This window comes from Arctopsyche grandis, chromosome 6 (genome assembly GCF_051622035.1).
Source record: "Arctopsyche grandis isolate Sample6627 chromosome 6, ASM5162203v2, whole genome shotgun sequence".
NCBI lineage: Eukaryota > Metazoa > Arthropoda > Insecta > Trichoptera > Hydropsychidae > Arctopsyche > Arctopsyche grandis.
Genome location: NC_135360.1, coordinates 13502764 through 13524501, shown reverse-complemented (window position 1 = coordinate 13524501; position 21738 = coordinate 13502764). Strand labels below are relative to the sequence as shown.

The following is a 21738-nucleotide window of genomic DNA, read 5'->3' as shown; positions in this document are numbered from 1 at the left end:
TAAACAAAATTGTTTTGAAAAATATTTGGAAGGTTTGGGCCCTGCAGCTGATAAAAATCACTCACTATGGAAAGCAACTAGGAAATTCAAACGACCAATTCTACAAATACCACCTCTGAAAAATGCGCAAGGAGAGTGGATAAGAAGCAACAAAGAAAAAGCTGAGCTGTTTGCACAACACTTAGAGACAGTATTCCAACCACACAATATTCAATCTGATGCTGATTATACACCAATGTATCAACCACAGCAACTAATCAAAACTGTCACCCCTATGGAAGTAGCTAAAGAAATAGATGACAATATAAATCCTAAAAAGGCACCTGGAATTGACGAAATCTCACCGGGACTATTCAAGGAACTTTCAAAAAAGGCTATTATCATGCTAACATACTTATACAATGCATGTTTCCGGCTCAAGCATGTGCCAGAGTGCTTCAAAACTGCTCAAATCATAATGTTGAAGAAACCTGAAAAGTCACCCGAACAAGTGACATCATACAGACCAATATCCTTGTTGCCTGCGATCTCTAAGCTATTCGAAAAACTATTATTAAAAAGACTCAAGCCCTTAACCGATGTTCCCGACTTCCAATTTGGATTTAGGTCGAAACATTCTACCATCGATCAAGTGCACCGTGTTATTTCAAAAATAGAGCAATCGCTAGAGGAAAAAAAGTATTGTCCAGCTGTATTTCTTGATGTCTCACAGGCCTTCGACAGGGTATGGCACGAAGGACTTATCCACAAAATCAGCAAGTCATTACCTGGAAATTATGTCAAATTACTGGAATCATACTTATCCGGACGCAAATTCAGAGTTGCTCATGAGGAGGCATTCTCTAACTTTTTCACAGCCTCTGCAGGAGTACCACAGGGAAGCGTAATAGGGCCTATACTGTACCTGATATACACTGCTGACATCCCGACAAGCGAAGAGACATTCATTGGAACATTTGCAGATGACACAGTCATTATGTCATCGAGCGAGTCACAGAAGGAAGCATTTGAACGCCTGCAGCGTGCACTGGACAAGATCAGCAAATGGACCAAGGACTGGAAAATGAAACTCAACGAGCTAAAATCAATGCAGGTCACATTTGCACTGCGACGAAATAGTGTCAGCACTCAGACTTTCATAAACGAAATCCAAGTTCCACAAGCTTTGTCAGCTAAATATTTAGGACTGCATCTTGACTCAAGGCTTACGTGGAGGCATCACATTAAAAAAAAAATAGAACAGATTCGAATTAAACAAAGAGAAATGCATTGGCTAATAGGAAGACACTCCAAATTAGACCTACAATGCAAAAAACTGATATACCAGGCAATCGTGAAGCCAATATGGACATATGGCATACAACTGTGGGGATGCAGTAAGCCATCCAATATCGAAAAAATGCAAAGATGTCAAAACCAGTTTTTGAGGATTATCACCGATGCATATCGCTTCGTCACAAATGAAGAGATCCACAAGGACCTTAAAATCAAAAAAGTAAAAGAAGTCATCCGAGAATGCGCCGGGAGGCACGAGTTGAGACTGCACCGTCACCCTAACATAGAAGCGTTGCAGCTATTGGACACAACTCACCAGCAGAGGCGTTTAAAGCGAAAAATGCCTCACGAATTGGTGTTCTGAATGTGAGAGATTCAGAAGCCCAATTCACAATTTTGGGGACGGAGTGATGATTCCGTAGTGCCCGTACATGATCTGAAGAGCAACGATATCGCTGGTGATGATTTATCGGGAATCGATAAGATGGCACCAAAAAAAAAAAAAAAAAAAAAAAAAAAAAAAAAAAAAAAAAAAAAAAAAAAAAATTTAACAATAAAATATCGGCCTTGATACTGACCGTATATCAGCGTAACTTGTTAATAATGTTATTTTAACGGACTTGTTATTCTGTTTGACGCAAAATAAATGCGATAAGATTCATACGTCACATCATACATCACACACACACACACATGCAAACACACTCATACACATAACCAATAAATATATATATATATATATATATATATATATATATATATATATATATATATATATATATATATATATATATATATTAGTTTATTAGTTAATTATTATATATTAGTTAATTTATTATAGATTGTATACATATACATATGTATACATATGTATGTACGTATGTATATATCGATTTATTGTGCAATACATATGTACGTATAAATTTGCATGCGTCTCTGGAATGTTATTGATCTAAAAATGCTATTATGTATGTATAAGTAAATGTACATATGTAGTTATGATCCTAACATAATGTGTATATGTATATGAACCTAACCTAGTTCAACTCTAATAATAATCACCGTTTTCTTAGAATATGTAATATGTACAAAATTTTCATTCAAATCGACATATTGTTGATATGTTTTACAATACATTGATAAAAATAATGAAAAAGACGTATGTAAAAAATGATAAGTAGGTACATACGATATCTCTCATAATAATTCGTCATAAATAGAACAAACGTTCAAAGTAAACATATTTATCTACGACATGCATTTTAGATATCTACGTAATCATTTTTAATTAAATAAATGAATATAAAATTAAAACAAATCAACAGTTGTACATCCGAACGCATCTAGATAATTTCACACGCATAATTGTGCAATTATTTTAAAGTAAGTAAATATTCATAGTATGTGAATTCATCGTGTGGGTATATCCAGGGCCGGAGCGTCATATTTTTCTTGTATGTGCGGTTCAATTTTTGACGCTTTTTCTAAAAAAAAATCCGTTTTTAACAAAAAAAACCGTTTTTAAAAAATAAATCTCAATAAGTAAAAAAATATATACCGTTATTTTTGGTGAATAACATAGTTTGTCCCAAGCAATATTTTCTAAATGCAATATTTTTTGAAGCCATCGTTAATTATTCTCTTGAGCAACGCATCCCAATGTTTGACCTCGCTCAAATATAAATTATTTGCTATACAATCGATAGTTTGATTTGTTTAAAGCCTCTTTTTTTAATCACTCGACTTCTCATTATAATCAAAATGACGAGTGCTTCCCTCGTGCCCCTTTAATAAAGCCGTTATGTGTCTCCAATCGTTAGAACCAGCTTTTGCCAAAACAAATTCACCTTTACTAAATATTTTGCAACGAAAACAGAACATTCGATCTAATTCGGATGAATAAACAAGCCATGTTCTATCCACTATTTCACCATTTGCTGTTCTTCGTTGGAAATATATTTTGTTAAAAGATCGCCCTACAGTGTCTTTTGGTTAATAATGAATTGAAACTCGTATTGGTCCTTTCAAAACTAGTTTCAATTTGATTATTCTGTAGTTTTTCAAGGCCAATTCGTTATTTTATCAAAATCATTGTAGTCTGTAGTCTCCACTGCATTTGTTGACATTTAATCCTGTTCAGTTACACTTTCAGCACCAGACCGCTCGTCGATTATAATTTCAATATCGCGCCCAACCCACAAATTATTATGTAACGTATACTCTTAGATCTAGTTCCGTTTAAAATTTATACTTTTTTTCACAAAATGTTAAATTTTTTGAGCTGGTTTGGCGCCTTTTGGTCTTGTGCCTCTGTGCCAAGCACTGCTTGCACAGGCCACGCACCGGCCCTGGATCTATTCGCAATAACGATTATTTAATTCAAGAGTCCATTAAACGATTTTCTTATGTTAAATAGAAGCGTTTCTCCGCAGGTTTAATATTTTGGTATTTATGTATAAGATTTTAATGTGAAATGTAAAATTTTACTGAAATTACTTTATTCTATCCGCGTTACTGTGGAATAATTTTTTATTATCGCTATCGATATCTGGAATTGTTGCAATAAAAGAGCGAATGCAACGCAAATGCAATATATTCAACACTGTTGCACTATGTGTCATGACAGGACTGCGCATTTTCCATGTAAAATAAGAAGCAGTTCGTCACACCTCCATGAAGGATGAAGGTCAACAATAAAAGTGCAAAATATGTTATGTCTATCTCCAACTATGCAAAAACTATTAAAGAGAAATTTTGAGAAAAAAAATATTCAAAATGTGCCTTTATCATTTGTTTTTAATGTCATAAAATTTTATTCAAATTTCAGTTCTGATATTGTATTTTTATCATTATGTACATTGAATTCATAATATTGTGAATAAATTATAGAATACTAGTTGTTTTACCCGGCTTCGCTTAGTATTTGTAATGTAAGCACGGCGAATCTAATAGTAAATATTCATTTGTTTTTTTATTAGATTTATTTGAATCGAAAAAAAAATCGACTTGTCGTCATAGAAATTTTGACTTCTTTACGAAAATCCCAACCAACAATACTTACATACAAAGTCTTACTAAGTCTACATTACAAAATTTTTTAATATCTTAATTTTAATATGTGTTTATTAAAGGACACAAATCGAAAACACAAACTTTTATGATAAGTTTGTGAAATTTTGAAAAGTAAATTTTCAAGATAGTTTATGTTGCTAAAGATTATTTTAATCTTTCATAGATAAAATATTAATTACTCACAACAAGTGTGTGTGTGTTTCAAAACACACACCAGTGTTTCTAAACAATTTCTTGGAAAATTTAAGAATAACAGTAATTCAAATAACTTTTTACATTTTTTGACTTTTAGTGTGACCAGGGCAGCTAAGGAACACCGCGAGGCACCCTCATTTTTTTTAATTTTTTGATAATTAAATTGAAATTTCTAGCTTTTTATATTCAACTTAATTTTTCTACTCGAAGTAACAATACTCACTATACATATTATAATTTACAAAGTGTGCAGGAAATCGACTGTCAAATATCAATGACTCACGAATAAAACTTGTTAAAAATAAATCGTCGGTACACATGGTTACTTGGAATTTTATGTAATAAAATACTGCTGAAACGAATTTCAAAAAAATTATTATTTAAAAAAAATAAGGCGGGGGTCTGTAAACCAATCTGCCTAGAGCGCCATATACCCTCGGACCGGGCACGAGTAAAACAATGTTTCCAATTATGTAGGTGATTTTTATGATCTTTTATTTACTTTGATTTTTTAATTTATTTCTGCAACATATTTTAAAACAAGAAAAAGGGCCTTGGTCAAAATTTTTATCGAAATTCATTTTTTCCATAGGAATATCCCAAAAATACAAAAAACTGGTTTTCGTTTTACTGTTTTTATTAAATAATATATAATTGAATTTATCCGATCGGAGTTTGCTTTATAAGAATAAATTCATAATTGAATATAAGGAATGTGCAATGTTTTGCACGATTAAGCAAAATTACTCACAAACATGAAAAGGTTATCTGGCAGAGACGATATAAAACAAGAAAGACACCAGAAAAGCGTTAATTAAAATTACTACTATCTACTAATTAACAAGAAATTTAAAGAATACCTATAAGTTCATGATTTTATGTTTTTAATATTTTTGATAACTTTATCTACAAGTGCATACCAATAAAACCATATATAATATATGTACATATGTAGATCACATAATCACGTGGTCAATTGGTTATTAAAGTATCACTAAATTATATAACTCGACTTATATTTACACAAGATTTAGTCAAGTACAGCTCGCAAGGTCGAGCGAATTAGAAGTGTACTCGAGGCCGTCGCAATAGGGTGACATTGACAAAAACATATGATAAATCGGACCAGCTATAATAACAATTATGTATTAAAAATTATATTTTATTTACATAGATTTTATATTCACCCATATGTACATTTGGTCTTCTGATGACATTGCAATCAATATGTTTTTGTCCTTCAATGTAATATATGTACATACAATTTACCTACACATATGTTTACAATGTACAATATTGTAATGATCGTCCATTCATCATTATTAATTATTATATTGTAGGTAATCAGAAAGGAACAGGTTGTCGTTACTAATGCAGCTCAAAATTTATCATTTATACATACATATAATATATGTATGTGTATGTACATACATACGTGAAATAATAAATATTGCATTTTTATTATATCTAATGTTTATTTATGTATATTTTGCTTACGCTAGACACTGTTATGACATTTTATGATTATACCCATACCTATACCCTATACCCATTCTACTGTTTCCGACATTTTAAAAATCCTTTCTTTTAACAATCTTTCTGTCAGGCGACGACATTCTGATGCTATATTCTTCTTTAAGCTCATAAATGGTTTTCTTGATTGTTCTGATTTACTGAATAAGGTTAATTTCAGAATCCCAGTTCGATACTCTAGACGCGTTGCACTCTTTTCACTTGATCCTTTCAATACTAATTCCCAAAAATATTTTTATCTGCAGCGCGTTTATCGTATGTTTAACGGAGAGCTGAATGAGGTTGATCTGTTTGGTATTTCCCTACATCAATTCAGGTCTAACATCAAGAGAATCTTGACCGATTGATTCATTTTTTCTCCTATTCTATTTTTCCAATATTTCCATTATTTTTATACTTTAGTTTAGTTATGTAATGTGCTATTTAATCATATTATAGCTTTCATTCTTTTCCTTTTCATTTGTTTATTTTGTATTTACCTTTTTCATTTGTTTTTTATATTTGTAAATTTCAATTTCTTCTTATATTCTATCTTATAACCTTTTCCAAATATTTTAATACTATAGTTTAATTATGCAATGTACTACATATTTTGTCATGCCTTTATTCTTTACTTTTTAATTTGTTTTCCTTATATTTATCTTTTTCATTTTTGTAAAAATCTATTATTGGACTCGGATGTTACATATATTATTTATTTACTTTTTGTTTTTTTTATACCTATCTCTGTACATCCTGTCTGTTGATTTTTCAATTAATAAAATAAAATAAAAATAAAATAAAATTATAGAAAAATTATTTCATCTAAAGCACAAATTCCCAATCGATGGTAAACGTACTTCCAGGGGTCAATGGAGGAAAATGATACGGTTATTAACGTTGAAAGATGCTGCAATCAAACATTGCGACTTTCCCATGCACCGGTTATTGTTTATTTTCGTCTATTTTGCCAGATGTTGCATATGACTCCTTCCTACACCTACTTCTTTGCTGTTCCGGTAATACACACGAAACATTTACCATAATAACATTTAAGTTTTTCACAAATGCATGTTAAATACTGTGCCGTTCCTTCACTGGTAAATTAATTGGAAACATCTTTACAATATGAAGGGTAGAATTTATGGAAATAAATTACTAATGGTAAGAGCAAACTGAAAAGCGCAGCACGGAATGCGCTCGTGGTTTCTAACTGTGATGGGCGTGGCGTACCTTTATGTCATTATTAATTCGTACGATCTTATTATTTCAACAAACTTCTCCTACATTTCTTAAAATACGGGAATCACCGTTATCGATCACTTTCAAGCCTATGTCAATACAAGGATAAAATATCACTCAAAGCACTCCATCGGGTGATATTTGGGACCGCGTGCCTCAGGAATGGTTATGGGTGCTTGCGTTTTTTTTTATACGTGCAAAAGTGTGTTTTGCCCTTAAGGAATACGTGTGTCAAATTCAGATATTTGTGACATAGCGGATAGGATGGTTTTTGCCAATTTGATGGAGGAACTGTTTCAACAATGAAATCAGATAAATTGGCAAATTATGATAGGAAACAACCGACTTACTGAGTCATACTGCTATAAAAATTTAATATGTCTCTATTCCTCAGGAAATCAAGATTAAGGACAGATTGTCCACGATCTGCATGACACGCATTCTCCAGTTTTTCGGTTATATAGCACGAATAGGAGGATGAGAGCCTGGAAAATCTCTGGTCGGTGGTAGAGGGAAGAAAAGGAAGAGGTAGATCCCCAATACGTTTGTTCAAGCAAATAGAAGCAGCGATAGGCTCTTCTATAGTGACAACCCTCCATGTGGCCGAATATAGAAATAAATGAATCCATAATCACAGTAGAGGCACACGACTACTGAATACATTTAATGGCTACCAAAAGCGGTAGCTAAGGTAGTTAGCGCCCTATGCACGGTAATAGTTGCCACTTTACGAGTAACGTGCGAGTGACCAAATTGGGGGATTCAGTTTGAGTGCACTCGTATCGTGCTGACCCGGAATAACCTAACTTAAACTAACCACGTTCGAAACACATAATTATTATTAAATAAACATAATTCATTCCCCTAGAGGTCTAGTCTGAACTATATACATACATACATACATAACTCTTTCGTTTCGTATGGAAATTAACTTTACTCTTCTCGCAGATACGTGCTCACGTTACGTGACTCGCGAATGCGATTTATCAGTAAAACTAAACGTGTTTATTACAACAATATTATCTTTACACGTATTTTCTATTGATTCCACACATGTAAAAGCGATTTAACGTAGAAATTAAACGTGTTTATTTACAACAATAATATTTTTACACGTATTTTCTATAGATTCCTCAAATGCAAAAGTGTCAGTTAGCATAAAACGATACAATGTTTTAATTTATTTTCTATGAATTAAAAATTTGGGAATCGACATTTTCGATATGACTACTACATACAATTGTATTCTTAGCCCAATTTCATAATTTTCTTCACTTTGAATGGCAGTGGTTTTGGCTTCAATGCTCAAAATATTTAACGTTTCGCTAAAAATATAATGATTATTACATTTTGTATAACTGTCAATGATTAGTATTTTTTTTTCAAATTTATTTATTCGTCGAATTTCAACGTGATATTTAAGGAGCACTGTTTGTTATTCGCTGTTGCACAAGCGATTCGACGTGCGAATTTGGCCGACGACAAAGTAGCGTCAATAACCTTGGCAGTGAAAATGCAACATTTTTAACAGTCCACGAACTTGATGCACATCGTACCATCGCAATGCATACCAAAAATAACATATCTTATATTACGAAATCTATTCTATTCCGTTACCCTGTACATTTCTTACACCTAAATCATTCTTTACACATTTTAATCTGAGTTCCATGTACATACATACATACATATGTACATAATTGTTTTTTATTTTATTTTCCTCCATTTTGAGTTTTTTTGCTTTGTATTTTTTATGATTTTTTTTAATTATTATTTGATATTTGCATTTTTTGTATTATAACCATGGATATATAAATACATCATGAATAAAAATTACGTATGTTAGAGCAGTGGTCGCCAACCTTTAGGACCTCACGGACCACTAAATTAATAAATTTAAATCCCGCGGACCCCTTACAATGTATGTACTACATCGTGGCCCGGGCATCGGTACTGTAGGGCAGCGTTTCCCAACCTGTAGTTCGTGTACCACTTGGTGGTACGCGGTTGATGGTTGGTGGTACGCGAAAAAAAATTAGTAATGGCGGACATGCAGGAATGAATGATTGACAATCATAAAAATAGAAATATTTTTTATATCTAATATATAATTTCGAAAGAGACTTTGAAAGTTTGTATATTTGTTTGGGAACTTCGAAAACAAAATAAAATTTCCATGACGACAATTCAATTGGTTGAATATTATATTTTTTTCGATTAAAATAAATTTATTAAAAAAACAAATGAATATTTACTATTAGATTCGCCATTTTTAAGCCGTTTATATTACAAATACTGAGCGAAGCCGGGTAAAACAACTAGTAATTAATAAACATTATCTTAATTAGTCATCGTTGACGTCAATATGTACAGTCGATGATCGAAAATCTGGCAATTGATACGTTTTCCTCAGATCCGGCATGGATTTTGGAGTACATTTTTAAATTTACCTTGTTCACGCTCCAATAAATAAATAACTTGAATTTGACACTTGACATCAGTTCGATAATAATCTTAAATGTTCCAGATAAAATTGAAAGTACATATGATAAGAAAATTAGATTTTTGAAATTTATGTATCGAAAATGATCGGTTATGATTTCACTAAAACGCTAGTGAAAATATATTTTCACTGACAATATGATCCCACTGTAACACACATAAAACAAAGATGTTTGATTTATTAGTTATTTATTCGTGTATTTGTTCCATAGATATAGAATGATTTGTTCTTTAGATATGAATCAATTTATCGTCAGTATTTTAATATGCATAGATGGTCAGTATTTTTATTATTTTTCGGGTATTTCCAATATTTTTATTTTTTGATCAGTATGTTATTCTGGTCACAAAAACACGAGCAAAGCCGGGTAGCAACACTGGGAATTTTATAAAATTCTTTGTTACATACATACATATTGTAATTTTTACTATTTTAAATTACTTTTGTATATTTTTATTTTCTTTTATAATATTTTTTATCTACATAATTTAACTTTTTTTCTATTCAATGTTCTATTGTATCTCTATATCTTTGTTTCATAAGTTATAAACCCCTGATATAATATACATGTGTAGTGTTTGTGTCCTTTTGATTTTTGTATGTTTTCGATTTTATATGCTAAAAAATCAATTCGCTATATTAAAAAAAAATTATCTTCGAGAAACAAAAAAGAAAATCTCGAATTCTCAAGATTCAAATATTTCGAGAAAATGAAATTCTCAAATCTCGAGATTCAAGTACACCGAGAAAATGAGATTCTTGAATCTCGAGAATCAAAAAAAGTCGCAGAGAAATCGCAACCTCTAATCGGGAGGGCATCCATGGCTCTAGTCCGGGGGCCCAGATCGCGAGGGGGCCAAGCACCGAGATAATTTTTTTTTAATTTGTTATGAAATTGAGAAGTGTCTTTTGTCTTCGTACTTCGTAATTAAGTTCTAGTAGTAAATTGTCGGTAATACCTTAGCTATTATTACAAAGTTTCATTTCGCTACATTCTTCCGAACGGTTTGAAACTTTGCCATGTTGCACGGTTTGGTCACTAATAGAAATATAAATCGCTTCCGATAATTTTATAGTGTACAGATTTGTATGCAGATCGCTAAAATGTGTATAATATACATAATACATCAAAAATCATATTAGAGAATTAATAAAATTTGTAGCTTGGTTATAATAGGGTCAATGTCAAAATATCTGATGTCAAGAAATCAACTAATTGCGACACATTTATTTATATTGCCAGTTTGCAATAATTAAAATATTACACTAAATCGATGTACCTGTTATGATAATATGTATGCATGTACATACATACATATGTGTATTGAATTTTTTTTCATTTTCACTAATCTACCATACATTACTAGATGAATGTCTTTCCAATACGCTACATTCATCAATGTAACCATGCGCATTTTTATTATTATTCTTACTTGGTTCACTCTTTTGGGTACTATTTAACTCGTTCTGCGTACATTACCTATTCAGCTACCCCTAACACTTCTCACCCATATGTTCCATTTCCTATTTCTCCTTGTTATCCCGAAAATGAAACGTTCCACGCTGGTTTGAGAGTGCATTGGACTTAGTGTAACATTTTGGCATTCGATGTCTTAAGTTTCGCATATATATGTACATATCTACGTCATTACTTGCACAACACGTTGATCAAAAACTTTTTTCTTTAATTAATCAAAATTACATTTTTGTTTGAAAATAAATTTTATTCTATTATATATTAATTTATTATAAATATCATGTCTTATACAACAATATTTATGAGAAATGTGAACATATGTACATACATACTTATCAACAAAAATATAAAAAGTCACAATGTTGTTTTAGATACGTATGTGTACTGCCTATGGATCCATTAAGTTTCAAAAAGCGTCTTGGAATGCTATAAGTAAATACATGTACGTATGTATGTTATGTGTATTAACTAGGAAATTCTTCAACGGTTTACTAGTTTAATTTACCGGTAAATTTATAAAACATGATATAGTCAAAACATAACGAATTATTGATGAATGGAGGGACTCTCTTGTTTATTTATTTTCATACAAAATAAATGAGCGATACGCTTTTGTTTTTTTCTTTATGATTTAAAAATATATATGTAGGTACTTATGTACTTAAAACTACTTGGATTTATATGCAAAAATTTTAAAAATCCATACCCAACTTAATTATATCTTAAAATTTATGCATTTGATTAATTATTCGACAACGTCATGAATTTAATTACACGGCTGATTGGTCGCACAAACTAAACGCTGAGAAGTGCAGTTAGCTTGAGTACGTGCGAATGTGAGACCACATTTATGTAAAATTATACCAGGTACATATTTGAAGAGCATCCTTTCAGATGTTTAAAGAGAATTCGAATGCATACCATGATTCGTCAATCAACGTCGCAATTTCGACGAGTCCATCAGATTATTTCCAAGTTTTTGCATTAATGCGTTCAATTGTTTACAGTACACATTATCTCATCTCTTAATATTGTACTATTGTTTATGTCCATTAACATAGTCAGTTAATATTGTATTTAGATGTGGAATGATTTTTAGTTTTTTTTTTAGTTAAGATTTGTATAATTTATGACTACATGTTTTTGTTCAATAAATTGACTGATTTGTATACTTGTTAACTCGTAAATAATTTTGTGAAGTATTGTAATATGTATAGATGGTCAGTATTTTTATTATTTGTCCGGGAAGTTATTATTCGGTCATCATATAAGTACATATACACATGTTACAACGAAATCGCACCATTTTTAAGTTACATATATGTGCATGTATGTACATAGGTACTAGTGGGAAAGTATTCGGTTATGATATCACTAAAACGCTAGTGAAAATATATTTTCACTGACAATATGACCCCACTGTAACACACATATGTAATACAAAAATTTTTGATTTATTATTTATTTATTCGTGTATTTGTTCCTTAGAATCTAAGGCTGAGATATTAATCAATTTATAGTCAGTATTTTAATATACATAGATGGTCAGTATTTTTATTATTTGTCCAGTCACAAAAACACGGGCAAAGCCGGGTAGCAACACTGGGAATTTAATACAATTATTTATTACATATTGCTATTTTTACTATTTTAACCCAAACGGTCGTTTATGAACTTACACGATGTAAGCCAAAACGGTCGTTCACGGCATTTTACATTTTTGCGTCGTAAAATAAAGGGATCACTCAGGCCGGTCGTAAAACCTTTCGTTACGCTTGGTTAGATGTTGGTGATGAATTTTAAGAAAGTCACACGAAATTAAATCAGTTCCTTTTGGAGTTTTGAGGGAACAACATCGAACGCTTTTCGAGTTGCAGATATGTCGAAGAGAAAACATATGTACGTAAGTTTTTCATTTTTAGATATTTTTTATTTATCTTTACGTTTCTAATACAGTAGGACTTGTTGAATAATATGAATAAGAGAAATTGCGTTTACATATCTCATATTCCTGGAAAAAAAAATATTTCCGGTATCGGAAATTCCAGTATTTTTGCAATCCCTAGAACTTAAATTACTACTTTTCATCTTTAATAATTAAAAACCCTATTTGTATCAAATAAAATCGAAGTCAAAATACAGACTGAAAACATCATTGTAAAATAATGTCAAAAGTTTAAATTAAAAAAAACCGTAATTATGTTCCTAGCAATTTAGTCTGCGTGTATGTTAAAATGTCAATGTAATAATAATGGATATAAGGAAATGGGGTAACACAGTTGAAAAGTCATTAATGTAGAAATGATAAAGTTTATTGAAAAATTATCGCTTTATTCGAATACTTAAATGCGAATTACACTAAATATAATAATGCGTATCATACGAGTATATAAATATATGTGATTATGTTTACGAAAATATGTATTTTTAATTGATGAAAAATAATTATTTCCTTAAAATACGACTGGAATACAGGTATATCTCGATCGACGCACGGAACAATTCATTTTCAATAATTTATTTCAATCATATCAACATTATATTGAATACGCATCGATCGAGATAGAAATTAAGTCGATGTTTATTTATTATAGTATATATTTTTAATGTTAAATGCGAGCCTTTTTACTTGAGCTGCGAACAATATAACAATAAAAAAATTACTGCCAAATGATCATTAAAATATAAAATCTGAACAGGGGTACCAGATTGGGGCTGCCTTAGGTACCGGTAGACCGGGACATGACGCAGTTTATATCTCTGATTTATAAACTGCAGATGTTTAGTCTTAATAGGTCGCGTGCTATGAATATGTAAATAAAATTGCAGATTTTTTATTGTATTTGAGTATTGCACCAAATGTCCCAGTCTGCATCTCGACCAATTATGGCAGCCCTATACTAGATGAACATATAAGATGCAACGTAACACTCACCATACATGCATACGTTATGTGATATTTGTTCAGACTAAAAAAAATACATATGAATGTATATAAAAATGAAATGAGATTTTTTTATGTCCATACAACACACTTAATAGCTAGCTTAAGTGCTACAAATGACATTGCGATGGATGTCCATTGAAATGAATTAAGTATATCATGAAAAATATACAAATGAAATATCATTAAAAATTTGTATATATCAGTCGAATCATCGTTATTGATTATTCAAATACGCTCAAATTTCACTATACGAGTATAATTATCAACGATTGGAACAGTTTCAGTGAAAGTTTACTCTGACTAAGATGCAGAATCGCATCTTTAGAGGTAATTTCATATCTAATTGATATGAAATGGTGAAAAAATCGTCGAAAAATCACAACCACATTGTTCCTCAAATGTTTTCAGTGTTTTTTGAACGTGAAAATGGCTCGATATTTTAAAAACGGGGGTATATTCATATAAAGCGATTGTATAGAGTTGAGATAGTAAAATATGAAAATTAATAAAAAAAATAACTTTTAAATATAAATAAAAAGAAAAACCAATAGTAATAAACTTCAAAAACATAAAAAGATTGTCATGTCATCAAAATGATTTTAAATAACTAGACCGGAGTTTACGACAGATGAATGACTTAATTATAAACATATATATATACACGAGATTATGTCCACACTGTGGTTGTCATTTTAAATCATATTTAAAAATAGCAGGAAATAACGTTCAAATTATCAGAATAAAAATTTGAGAAATAGTTACAAATAATGCAAAGAATACACATCACCGAAGCGATTCCATTCCATTCCTTCCATTCATATGATAAACCGCACACATACACACACACACACACTCACAAAACATGAATTGTATGTAACAAACAGACAATTATTTTAATACATTGAAGATCACAAATAAGAAGAAATAACTCGTGTTGCATTCAATGCAAACACGAAAAATCTTGCAAAGATAATTGCTACACATTATAATATCACTACACATTATCATATTCGGTGGCCGATACTTGAATCGAACAGTGTACAAAAGATAATGTTGAATTAATGTGAAGATAAAAAGAGCACACAATTCTGATAAACTCGTTACGTTTATAGCGCTCAAGAAAAAAAATTCATTACCGATGCGAATATTTTGATTTGGGCCAGTAAAAAAAATTTTTATACAATAAATGTCAAAACGGTCCTCGGTCAGAATATTATTATATTATAAAATAAATTTATCACAATTATAATAATCAAAATTGACTTTCGAAAACGACAACGATCGAATACATATTACATTATTTTAATAACAAAATTTCAACAATTTTCACAAATTATCTATAATTAAAATTATCGAAACTAGTGTATCATACAAAAATAAAATTGCAGAGGATCACCCAAAAATTATTTAGAAACATTTAACCAATATAATTTAGCATCGAATGCTTCACACAACTGTAACAGTAATTCAAATGAGACATATGAATATATGCATAAATTTAACACGTCCTACATGTACCTAAAAATATCATTCAAATTTCACATCATACAACATTCCAAAAAAAAAAGTTATAAATCGACAACCCTTATGTCCGTTAACGTTATAATGCAAATATGGCACCACACTAAAGAATACTTAGCGGCGATAAATGAAGTCGTACTTTCATTTAATTCGAAACGCCCCGCACTACGTTGGAACTCAACCTTTGGGAAATGGGGCTCAAGTAAGACTATCCGGCGACAAATTGGGTCGTTTTCTAGGACTCTGCGAAGACGTAGATGCGCTGCGTTTGATCGAACCCGCCGACACGATGGATATACTCTTTTGAATCGAAGACTTGATCGTGTCCAGTTCGGGAGGGATGATGGTTAGGATCTCTTGATCGGTGGGTGAACGTTGGGGCGAGTTCTCCACTGACGGCAGGTTACCGATCAGACACATGATGACTTGCTCCAGCTCTTTGGGATCCTCGAGACCGGACTCGCCGACGTCGTCGTGGTACAGGGCGGCCTCAGTCTCCGTCATGTTGATGATGGCCGAATAGCGTTTCTTCATATCGGTTATCATCTTATGGCCGTACTCGTCCGAGATCAACGAGTTGATGCAGACGAAACTCTGCGCCGCTTTCGTCACATGATCTACTTCCAAATAGCCCCTAGTGCGCAAATACATGAACTGTCCGGTGCGGGAGGCGAGACGGTAGCACGACTCGCCGTAGGGTTGGTTCAGATCGTACATCTGCCGCAGGGCTATCACCACCCACCGAACGTCCTCTTTGTGCATGAACGTGAACGCCGACACGCCCGTCACCTCTTCGGCCATGTAGCCGGCGACGAGCGAGATTCGCTGGTCGCAGTGAACGATCCTCCCGTCCACCAGGTGACGGGTCCAGTACTCCTCTTTGCTCGCTTCCAAGAGGCGAGCGGTGATGGGAGGCCGCCTCAAGATGTGCACCAGGCAGACGAGCACCACGTCGTTGCCGGAGGGGTCCGTCGTCCTCTCCCGGCGCATCCGCTGTCTGCGCGCCGGCACCCTCTCGCCGCCACCACCCGCCGGGAACTGGTTGGCGTGGTCGGCCGGCCGGAATCCGCCCCGGAAGCGGCAGATGGCGTACTTGGCCGACTCTTGGCGAGCGCTCGCCTTGGTTATGCGGACGATGAAGTCGCGCCGCTCCGGCCGGTCGCTCTGCACGGGATGTTTGGGCTGCAGATTCTGGCTGAGGATGCAGTCGTCGTCGGGGTGCACTATGTTGTGCACGCTGTTGCCGAGCAGGTCCACCTGAGCGTGGCCCAAGTACTGGTGTACGTTGGGGGAAGCCACCACGATGATGCCTCTGGTGGTCATCGTCAGGAAGAAGCCGTCGAAGAGGTCGAGGAAGGCCTCGGCCGCGTCGTAGCCGAAGGCGTACGGCGTCTGCGTGGAGTCCCCGAACACGTGCTCTTTGCGGATCTCGTGAGCGGCCAGCCTCAGCACGCCCGTCTTGTCCACTTTACGAGTGGACTCGTGGACGAGCGGCAGCAGGTGGGCCAGCTCTTGCACCAGCGAGTTCAGGACCGTGCGTCTCTGCTTCTCGGCCTGCTTTCGGGCTTCGCGGCCGCTCGCCCGCTGCGGCTCTTCTACCAGTGCGCATCCTCCGCTTTCGTCGCCCGAACACTGCGGCTGCTGCTGCTGCTGCTGCTGCTGCTCAGAGATGCACGTCGAGGTGGAGGTGGAGGCGACGGGGGAGAGCGCCCGTTGGTGGGGGTGGGGGTGGGGGTGGGGGTGGGGTAGTTGGTGTCCGGCGAGGCGAGGATTTCGGTGAAGGGCGACTAGGGCGGTACTAGTATTGGCGTCGAGGTCGAGGTCGAGGGTGACGGCGGCGGTGGCGGCGGTGGCGGCGGTGGCGGCGGTGGCGGCCGACTCGGAGCCGGGAGACTCCATGGGGGCGCGCGGGGTGCGGGTTGCGGGTTGCGGGTGCAGCGGGGGGGCGGCGACGAGGGCCGATAGCGCCGCCGCCCGTCACCGGCCGACTTCGCTCTGCGGCTGCATGTCGCGGCCGCGCGGGCGTGTGGACGTCCGATGGTCGGGGCGCGAGGCTGGGGCGCCCGCGAATCAAACTGCAAAACCTTCGCGGACGAGGATCACGTTGGGCGACTCGGGCGCGGTGCTTCGCCCTCGTCCTTTGCCTGAAAAGAGCAAGTACGAGTCGACGGACGACCGCCGATCGCAGACCGCTCGATCCCGACTGACAGAAGCAACTGACGGGTGACGGGTGACGGCCGTTCGCTGCCACCGCCACCGCCAGTGCTGTCGCCGCACACGCATAACCTCACACCGGCCTTAACGCCGCTTTCCATCGCCATCGCCATCGCCCCGTGCACTCCGGACTCCTCTTTTTGCTTTTCTTTCGATCTTCGGAATCCTATCGCAGATTTAGAATCGGTCCCTCCACAAAAAAAGTGCCCTCCACAAAAAAAAAATTAGAAGAAAGTGCCCTCCACAAAAAAAGTCGAGATCCTTTTCCAACGCCAGTCGAACACTCTTTCGCTCGTCAAATCGAGTTACCTTTTCGCACTACACTATCTTACATATAAAATACTAATGTTTGTATGTATGTGCCGTGCGTGGTCATTACGTTGGTTGGGTGGTCGTTGATTGGGTCCGTCGTTGATTGGGTCCTTCGTTGGTTGGGTGGGAACAACACGTTCGATTTATTTTTTTTTCGATTCAAAGGATTTAAAGTCCCCGCTAGGGTTACAGCCAGATGGGGCGCCGCAGGGGGCACAGCCCCCATGGGACCCCACCAAAGAGGGCACAGCCCCCATTGGTCTCCGCCGAAGGAGGCACAGCCCCTAATAAAATAAATTTAAAAAAACTTTTTTTTTGATTTATTTTTTTATTTTTTTTTATTATTTTTTTATACACCCCGGGCGAATCTGGATAATAAAACTAGTAATATATATACGCAGGAAAATTTCCGTACAGAAAACTGCCGAAATATTACTCGGCAAATGCTTTTTTTAAGAGATTGTTATTATTATCGACTAGACATATGAACTTCGCATATTGATACGGACATACAAATCCGTAATGTCATTTTACATTTGATAATAATAAAAATTGTTTGATAATAAAAAAAATTGCAGTTTTCCGTACCGCAATTTTTATGAGCGGCGGTTATCCTGGTAGCGATTCATATTTGGGATGTAACCCGTTTACCCATATATGTATATATGTATGTGAAAAACTTACAATATTAAATGAACAACCTCTACATAAGTTACAATGTTTCTCATCCTCTCCAACACATCTATGCATCTGTAGGAGCCCTTCGAGCTAGAGTCACTACTTGACTTCCTTCCCATCAGTCATATTAAATAATCATATTTATTACAATTCTGTCGTTTCACTCCAACCGTCTCCCATATTTCCTTGATCTGCAAATAATAACACGCAATATCCACAGAGAAGTTTATACATTGTACTTACGTCCCAATAAGTTCGTACATTTTTTACTGAATGTGCGGTTATGAAATGGGGAAATAAGCAGAGACGAGGAACAAACCGGGACTTCATTTTTTTATTAAAAGAAAAAAAACAGTTAACATTCAATATATCGTATTAAATTTATTTCAATTGAATAAATATTCAGATTTTTTGAGGAGAGACCAGAGCACCACTCTGGGGACGACCGGCCATGGATATATACGACAAAAATACTCAGTCACTATGCATTTAAAGCTGCTCTATTTTATTTAAAAATTACAAAAAATACATACAAATTTTCGTATACAACAATGTAATTTAATATAAATATAACGTGGAAAATAAATCAGCACTGTTTTCAATGCATTGTAACATTAACAACTATTCATATATGTATTTATGCATGTGTATGTATTTATGCACATATAGTCGTGTGAAATATAAATGTATTCATATTTTTATTTTACCATGGATTTTACGCTTTGTGACAATATGCAATAAATCAGCCCTCAATAAAATGGTGGCCTTTATTTAAAAAAATTGGTGCATTTTTTTAACAATACAGTTTATCATTACATAAATAGTCTATGATTTTAGTTTAGCGAGTTGGGCTTCTATTTCATCATCTGTAATAGAAGTTGCTCCAATTTTGTTTTTAAGCGCAGACGGTGCATCTGCCATCTAAAATTTTAAAATTAAACACATTAAAATATTTAAAAGAGAAGAAGAGTAAGTGTCCAATAATCAGTTTTTCATTGACAAAAGATATTTGTTGTGAGAACTGATTTTTTGGTAAATTTTTTTTCGAGAATTTTTCATTTATTCAACCCAAATATTGCAATATAAAGTATATTTACTTTTCCACTGACTTCAATGCCAATCTCATCGAGTACTTTGGATATTACTCCATTTGTTTCAAATTCTTCATCAGAATCACCGAGCATATCGTCTAATGTGTCTGAAACTAAAAATTACAATATCATATTAGAAACATTAAGATTTATCTTCTATATCTATGTGAATGTTTTATGTATGTATGTATGTCCAATAAATAAAAATTCAGTTTCCATAGTAAAGAATACTTGCAGAGTCAAAATGTGTACACACATTTAATTAGTAATCATACTATTTTTTAGACACCTAGTAGTCACCTCGATATTTCCATGACCAATATATAAAATTAACATTTATCAAACTTTAGCATTTAATTAAACATGTTAAAAAAAAATACGTAAATGAATTTCACCACAAAGGGTTGAATATATACATAATCATTTAGATTCATTCACTGAACATATTTATGTATATATGTACATACTCATTTCATCAGTCATTTCCATTTTAGCATTTTCTTTTTGAAATGCGGCCATATTGCTAGCAATTTTATGCGGATTCATCAATTTATTCATATCTCCCATCGTTTTTGCAGTCGTTCCCATTGCACCAGCTATGGCTATATTTGCACCCATGGCCTTATTTTGAACACTGACACCACTAATCTGTAAAATTCAAAACAATGTTACTCGAATAAAGGTAATTTTAAAAACCGTTATTAATAAAAATGAAATTCAAATTATTGTCGTGCATATTACTTTGCTATTAGCGGCATAAAATCTAGCCTTCTGTTTCCTCAGCATAACGAGTTGTTTCGCTAAAACTTTGCACCCTTCGTTATTACCTTCACGAGCCATTTTCCTTATTTCTTGTTCCTATAATATAAATATTTTGTTCATATGAATTTATTTTCGAGTATTTTTATTCAGCAATCAAAAAATTAATACAACATCGTACTATTTTCTTTTCTTCTTTTTCTAAAGCTAATTTATCTCTTTCGATTTCTCTTCCAGCACGCCGCAAAATTTTATCATTTTCCCTTTGTTGTTCTGAAATGACATGAGACATTAAAACCACCTCACTTTTGTGCAAAGTATATGTGCATACGGAAATAGCCTGTGTATCCGCTTATTTTTCAATTGTTGTTTTGGAAATGGCAATGCAGCAAAGTAGATATATAATTTTGAAAATAAGCGTTTACCTTTGACAGTGGGAGCTTTTTTGAAAAAACTCATGTTTACGAACGATTCGTCAGATTACTATCGCAAAAGTGAGTCATTAATGACAGCTGTCAAATTCAAACTCATACCAGTTTCCCTTTTCGCCAGCCTCATCGTATATGGATCTGATAAAATGGTTCGGTGATTACTAGTCAAGTGTGAACCGGTCGCGCTAGATCGGTGACACGCGATCACCCGTCACACTAAAACTGGTCACGAGAAAACTGGTCACACCCTAAAACTGGTCACACCCGAAAATAAGTCATAAAAAAACTAGTCACACCCAAAAATTAAAAATTGGTCGAATTTTGGGGTGTAAAATGTGTTGTGTCGGTGAATAGGTTTATAGCATACTGTCATACTGCATTCAATAATAAAAAGACGCACTGTCCCTTTCGCGGGCTTCTGTGTGAGTGCGAGAACGCACCAACTCTCAGTAACAGACCTGTAAGAGAAACGTTACAGTAGTTGACCAAATAAAATAGAAGGTACTTGT

General features: G+C 34.7%; 2 protein-coding genes across 2 annotated transcripts; both read right to left on the bottom strand.

Annotated features, from left to right (window-relative positions):
* Positions 1 to 13577: 13577 nt before the first annotated feature.
* Positions 13578 to 17643, bottom strand: LOC143912601 (basic helix-loop-helix ARNT-like protein 1). The gene has a single exon (XM_077431892.1). It carries the CDS (start codon positions 17641 to 17643, stop codon positions 15943 to 15945), a length of 1701 nt encoding a protein of 566 aa, XP_077288018.1. The 3' UTR covers positions 13578 to 15942.
* Positions 17644 to 19260: 1617 nt separating this feature from the next.
* On the bottom strand, positions 19261 to 21484 carry CHMP2B (Charged multivesicular body protein 2b). Its single transcript, XM_077432406.1, has 6 exons — positions 21224 to 21484; positions 20980 to 21071; positions 20781 to 20897; positions 20507 to 20687; positions 20046 to 20152; positions 19261 to 19869 (listed from the first exon to the last, which is right to left on the bottom strand). The coding sequence occupies exons 1-6, from the start codon at positions 21255 to 21257 to the stop codon at positions 19774 to 19776; spliced, it is 627 nt and encodes a 208-aa protein (XP_077288532.1). The 5' UTR covers positions 21258 to 21484; the 3' UTR covers positions 19261 to 19773.
* Between the last annotated feature and the right edge of the window lie 254 nt (positions 21485 to 21738).

Bases quoted from the DNA above. Each gene is read 5' to 3' on its own strand.
- LOC143912601 (XM_077431892.1), bottom strand. From the start codon at position 17,643: ATGGAGTCTCCCGGCTCCGAGTCGGCCGCCACCGCCGCCACCGCCGCC.
- CHMP2B (XM_077432406.1), bottom strand. From the start codon at position 21,257: ATGAGTTTTTTCAAAAAAGCTCCCACTGTCAAAG. The intron at 20,898-20,979 runs GTACGATGTTGT...TTTATATTATAG, and splicing joins AAAAAGAAGAAAAGAAAATA to GAACAAGAAATAAGGAAAAT. The intron at 20,153-20,506 runs GTATGTACATAT...TGTAATTTTTAG, and splicing joins GGAAATGACTGATGAAATGA to TTTCAGACACATTAGACGAT.